Source organism: Chironomus tepperi, unplaced genomic scaffold (genome assembly GCF_022539635.2).
Source record: "Chironomus tepperi strain 1889 unplaced genomic scaffold, CSIRO-AGI_Ctep_v1 contig_261, whole genome shotgun sequence".
NCBI classification, from domain to species: domain Eukaryota; kingdom Metazoa; phylum Arthropoda; class Insecta; order Diptera; family Chironomidae; genus Chironomus; species Chironomus tepperi.
Window position 1 is genome coordinate 505,018 of NW_027226383.1, and position 6,700 is coordinate 511,717.

Here is a 6,700-nt window from a genome sequence, read left to right on the forward strand (position 1 = left end):
TGGTAGTGGAGATGAAGTTTATAATTATGGGGAAATTTGAGGCTTTTATGTTAGGGAACTGGAATAAAGTTTGGAAAAATTTGGAAAATCTGGGACTTGCTTGCTTACTTTGCTGGCCATATAGATCGTCTGTGATGAATAGCTTCTCTCTGTTGACGTCTAAAACTGGCTCTAGCGCTGGCTGACCTTTGCCAATTGCCAATATTAAGTGCTGCTCTGTCTCCATCAACAGGCTACTTCCAATAATTCTTTGGACGCCTTCATACTCATTTTTCATCTACAAAACCTTCGAAAACCCTTTTAAAATCTCAAAAAATTCAATTTCAACTTCATAAAAATGAATTAAAATCATTAAAAAAAGTTTAATCACAGCTGCAATAACGTGATGCGCAAAAAACATCAACAACGACAGCATAAAGTTGACTTCTGTTGTGATCTAATAATAATTTACGACCTTGTCTTTTGCAGATACTTTTCATTTACGTTGAAGGTTTATTTAAATTTGAAGCTAATTACATTTAAAGTTAAAAAAAGACAGCAATTTGATGAATTTCAGTTGCATGACTTATGAGGACTTCACGTTTAATTATAAAAATTATTAAAGGAGATGTGGGTTTTAAAATATTAATTTAATGTCAATGTCTAACTGTTGTGTAAAGGTTTGCCAAATTCGGACTGATCTAAGCTTGAGAAAAATTAGAGAAATTATTAAAAAAGTTCATGAAATTTTCATGCATGGCAAATAAAAATTTATTTTTAATAATATTGACATAAAACATTAAATATGAAACTTTAACCAGCAAAGCCTTTTGTATCAACTGAGGTTCCAATTTGGATCATGGTTCCATTCGAAATGTACTCATTTAACATGTGTAATTAGGATCACAGTATAATGTATTAGGATTGAATTGTGTTGTTCCTACACACGGGTATACAGCACCAATCATTTTAATTCCATCAATAGAATAGCAAAAAACTTTAAATAAATTTTAAAAATTAATTTTCAATCAACTTTCGTTAAAATGTTATTAAAATTACCATATTTTTCGCATGTATAGAAGGAAGGATGAGGATATCTTCCATGACCTTTGTTTGCACAGAAAGTATTAGCATTGAATGAACCGATTGGAGTTGTTGGTCTGAAAATTTAGTAGAAATGAAGTACTGAAACTATGCCTAACAGCCAAAAAACTCATTGTATGCGAGTTTACTCACTTTTGTGAGCATGCTCAATTGTATGAAAAACGCATGTTTTGAATATGCTCATTTATATGAGCATGCTCTTTGTATGTGAGTGTATAGAACTATTTAAATACAAAAAGCTTACTTAAGGGTTGTTGTAGTTGTTGTTGTTGGGGTAGATGTAGTAGTAGTTGTCGTTGTTGTAGTTGTAGTTGTCGGTGGTGTAGTTGTGTTTGTTAATTGAACATGAGGAGTTTTACAGCTTGCACCATTTGCTATAGGTACGCAAGGTGTCGTTCCTGCTACATTGTTATTACAAACCTGCATTGTACCACAAGTTCCAAGTCCAGTTAAATTAAAAACACCGGTGGCATCACATGGAATATATTGATCAATACTGAAACATGCAAACAATGTTGTTGTATTGCATACGTTGCATTTGCCATGAATTTGTGTGGCTAATGATAGCAAGATGATTGAAACCTAATAAAGAATTGTGTTAATTTAATTTAAACTAATTTTTGAATATTAAAATTACCAAAATTTTCATTTTAAACCAAATTGAATGTTAGACTAGTGAAAACTTAATACTGTCCTAACATAAAATTCAGCCGCTTTTATTCAAATTTTTTATCAATTTTTTTGTTTTTCAATTTTATAAAATTCTTTTGTTTTTAATAAGATTTGCAACCTTTAAAACATTTTTGTCATTTATGGCGCTGCAATAAAAATTTAAAATTCTAAACCTAAGATAATTGTGAAATGTGCTATTTTTAGAATAATTACACCCACCTTTTGTTGTCCATGTGCTTTTATGGCATTCTAATAATTTATTTTTAATCTTAATTTGAAGTTGAATTTTTAAAGTTTTAAAAAAATTAATTATTTTGAAATATTTTAAAATAGTCGAATTTAAAAGCTTTTAAGTTGATTTTCAATATTTATAAACATATAATTAGCTAAAAAACATGATAAATTATGTTATTAATCAACAAAATTATAGCTTGCAAGAATCAAATCACTTTAATTTACATTCCAAACGTTTATAAAACAAGTTACCATTTTAATCCTCTCAATTCTTTACCAAATCACTTATAAGATCTAAAATAATAATATTTAATGCAACCTACATCCATAATTCATTCATAAATGTCAAAACTTCCTGATTAATTCGCATGTTCCATGTAAATTTGTTCACATATGAGCATTTAGCTGTATAATAAATTAACTTAAAGCTTTCATCCGACAAAGCATGGACCACCCACATCAACGCATCATAATTTTGTAGATATTTCGTTCTTAATTCATAAACATAAATATTAAAGAAAGGCACAAAAAAATGTGTCGTGTTGAAGGTGGAAATATGGTAAATTATTCTCTGTGCACCGTACAATAAATCCATCTCAGGCTCATTGAAATGAATCTTTATTACTTTGTAGCATGATTTTTGTAAAAGTTCATGTTTCATTTTGACTTGATGGAATTTTGAAATATATTAATGTAAATACAATGTAAGTCGAATTAAATAAATAATAAACATCTATTAGTTATTGGACAATATCTTTCAGTTCATCGTACTTAATACGTGGATTTATTTAACTGGTTATAACTATTTGATGCAAAACTAGGCTATTAATGAAGCAATTATGATACTTTGTCGTCTAAATCGGACAAAGCTGTTTACTACTGTAATGCTTATTACGATAATTAATTGACACGGATCTAAAGCAAGTTCCGAGGGACACAATGTGGTTAACCGCATTTTTCGATGTAAAAAATTAGTCTAATCACCTGTCTTGGTACCGTCAGTGCAACTTTTGAGTCCAATTGTCAATAAGGCAACATAGCGATGCCCCAACAAACACTCTGTGCTGCTCGGGATTTTAATCGATGTTGCAAGGTGAACCTTATATAGTGTAAATGTTGCGGAAAATTTAAAAATTTCAGAAATGTTTCTTGAGTATTGCGGCAATAAAACTCATATTACTGGTAGATATTTAAAGGAAGATACGTGCAAAGCTTTGGTTTTGAGACAGAAAAACACAGTTTATAACAAAATTTCGTAATTTCTGTAGGCAAACAAGACAAAGTTTCAATCCAAAGAAATGAAGACAATGTTTAAGTGCTAAAAGCCAAACTTACCTGCCTAGCTCAACTAGCCGACAAAAAAAATTATCAATTTTATTAACATCAAAATTATTATAAAGGCCAACACAACTCAATTAGGGAAGAATTAAATAATAATTTAAACCCAATTCCTAATTAAGATTGCAGCTCATAATCGGACTCAATCTCGTTAATTCACATTAATTGAGACAAAATTTTTTTATTAATATTCATAACTGTCAATTTTATATGATTTTAATTTTTTTTGAAATAGATAATTTCATGATAATGTGGTGCATACACACCCATGAAAATAATCAATTTTAATTATTGGAATTCGATTTTAGCAACAATTTTTGCAGAGATAATGACTTTTAAGGGATTGGAAACTGACTGGGCAAAATTTGGTATTTTGTAGTTGCCAAGTGGACTGATTTTTGTTTGATTAGCTGTATGTCTAGTTCTAGTGACTGCATTACTTGGCATCTGAGCTGTCCGCCCCCTTATAAGGTTAATTACTTGATAATGCGTGAATATTACTGAAAAATTTAGAGTATAAAATGTTAATCTAGGCAAGTAAGGTAAGTACAGTAAATTAAGTCTCATGTAAGTGCACGTGCAAGTGGAAATACTTGTAATCAGAATTATTCCAAGGAAATCGAAAGTTAATGATAAAATGTTGATTTTATTGAATTTCAGCTTTATTAAGAATCTTGTAAGGAATATACGGCATAGAACTGATCGAAAGTCTGTCCCAAAGTCGACTTGACTCAGGTATGAGGCCGGATTTTAAGGAATCTAGAGTCGGTCCAAAGTGACGCTGGCCTGGTGCCGGATTTTTGGCTATTTCTACGTCTTATTCTTTCCGGTAATAAATATAAAGCGAATTTATAATTTTTTTGCAATTTTCAATATTCAAATGCTTCTTATTCCCCTCTTTTCTTACGTTAGAATCCAAAAATTCCCATTCTTACAACCTTACAAATTTTTCATTCAAACGATACGGTTAACGCACAAATTTGCACACACATGTGGCAAAAAATATAAAAATCGCAATTTATTTTTTTTCATCATATATCAGCAAAAGAAGTAAATTTTCATGAATTCGCGATAAATAATAAGTACATTCAGCATACCGTATCCATGACGTCAATCGTTCTTCATACAAAAATTTCAATCACAACTCAATTCTGGAGTAAAAGGTATGATAGAATATACCGAAATCATGATGAAAAGAATGTTAATGTCGACCTTGAAAAACTTACTCGTGTGACGAATAATACGCCACATATATTTTCGCATATTTTTATTTACCTATTAAATCTTCTTATTGCTTGAATGATTTTAGCGAGATTTTTGGTTATACACGTGAGGAGATGAGCCTTGTCTTTATTAATTTTGACGGAGGATTTTAAATAGAATTGTTATGTCTAAAAATTTTGAAGACTTGCTTATTGTTTTGTTTGTTTTTAAATTCGTTTTTTAAGATGCCTTTTTCTGAGGAGGAATCATCCCCGAGTGGGCAAACTTGACATAATGTCCAGTTAATTATTTGAGCTATGGGTTTAACGCCTATATGTCGTTTCACACTGGTATAAAGTATGAGATGCTCAGATGTATCTGAAAAATTAGCAAATTTTAGGATCAAAATGTACCAAATCTCGAAAAAAGCTTGATAACCTTTGACAAAGCACCCAAAATATCCACATTACATCAAATACCCCAACCCATATTTCTCACCACAAGAAAATAATTCAACCATCATGGAAATAATATCTAATCAATTGATCTTTTCAAATATGACAACTCAATCTCATTCAATTAATTCAATCGGATGTTTTCAACATCATAAAACAGTAAGAAGAGAAGAAAATGGCAAATGGAACTGTAAGAAGAAGGAGATAGAATAAACTATTGATTCAATAAATGTCATCGTGGCTTTAAAAATCGATTGACGACAGAGAATATTTTCTCTATAATTTTTTATGACACCAGTCATGAACAGCAACAAGAATGAAGCATTGAATTATGGAATTAATAACTCAGTTTATTTACTATATTTCACTTCATTTACGATAATGCTGTTTGACATTTAACCTTATTCATTAAATGTTATGAATTATTGGTTTCATTTCTACTTTTTTTTCTTCTCTGATTGAAAATTTAAAGCTGAAAAATGCATTGCAATTACATAACTTAAATATTGCTATAATAATAATTAGCAAATCGTTTTAATAAAATGAACATAAACTGTAATGTGTTAAGTGTATCGAATTTCAGAAAAAAAAATGAAATAAAATTAAATGTTTTTTTAAGTTGCATGCTGGTAAATAGACGTAAAGATCATCGTGCGGAATGAGTGAGAAGTTGATGATGAAAACTTTTAGAAAAGCTCTGTTGAAACTTTCTAAAGTAAATTTAAATTTCGGGGATTTTTGATTGAAAATTATATCAAGAGTGGAGCCACAGGGGGGTTTGGGATCTATTTGTTCCTCAATATTGCTAATTATTTAAAGAATTTTCCGGTATGGAAATGGAGGAAGAACCTTGACAAAAAATTCCTTCTTGGCTGGTCCAATGGAATCAGAGCTTTGATTTTGAATATTTTCAATAATTCATTTAATATAACATAACTTACTTCTTACTTTGCTGGATCAGTTGTGATCCATGACCTCCTACAAGAGTCGCCTGAAACTGACTCTATCGCTGACTTCCACTTGTATAAAAATGATAAAAAAAATGCACATTAATTAAGAGTCAGACACTTATACATTCAATTAGCACAGTAAGCACAGTACTGTAGTTTGGAATGTCTGACTCTGGGCATTAATTAACAAAAGCTTACAAGGGGGTCGTTCACTTATTACGCAACGATCTTTTGAGGTTGAAGAGGGAGGGAAGTTTTAGTTTTTGTTACGCCTCAGACAATAATAAACATTTTAAGTGAAAATTTGGTTCCAGAGGGGTTAGAGGTAGTCCATAAATCAATTTTTCACGTTCCGCAATAAATGAGTAGTCTTAATGTCCAAATCAAATCTTTCTCTCGCTACTAGGCTTCCCACATAAAATCCTTTTGCATCATCTTCGCAATAAAAATAAAATAAAACTTAAAGCACGATATTTAATTATTTTTCAATTTTTATTTCACTTTTTTTATTAAATAAATTAAAAATCTCTGGTGTTAATTGAATAATTTTAAATTAGACATACATATCTAGTTATGGTGCTTGAATATGAACGTTCAACAACCTTTTAATGTATTTTTAATTAATAATGTGAAATGAATACATTAAAAATTATAATAAATGAGAAAAAAAAGCTATAAAATAAATTAGATAGAAAGAAATTTTATATAGCATAATTGTCAGGTCAAGTGGGAATTGGGAAATGATGTGGAAGAAATGGGAATAAT

The 6,700-nt window shown here is 30.1% G+C and overlaps 1 protein-coding gene across 1 annotated transcript; it reads right to left on the minus strand.

Moving 5' to 3' along the window:
• Positions 1-723: 723 nt before the first annotated feature.
• Positions 724-1,761, minus strand: LOC139091801 (uncharacterized). Its single transcript, XM_070642009.1, has 4 exons — positions 1,721-1,761; positions 1,328-1,665; positions 1,039-1,139; positions 724-976 (listed from the first exon to the last, which is right to left on the minus strand). The coding sequence occupies exons 1-4, from the start codon at positions 1,730-1,732 to the stop codon at positions 864-866; spliced, it is 564 nt and encodes a 187-aa protein (XP_070498110.1). The 5' UTR covers positions 1,733-1,761; the 3' UTR covers positions 724-863.
• Between the last annotated feature and the right edge of the window lie 4,939 nt (positions 1,762-6,700).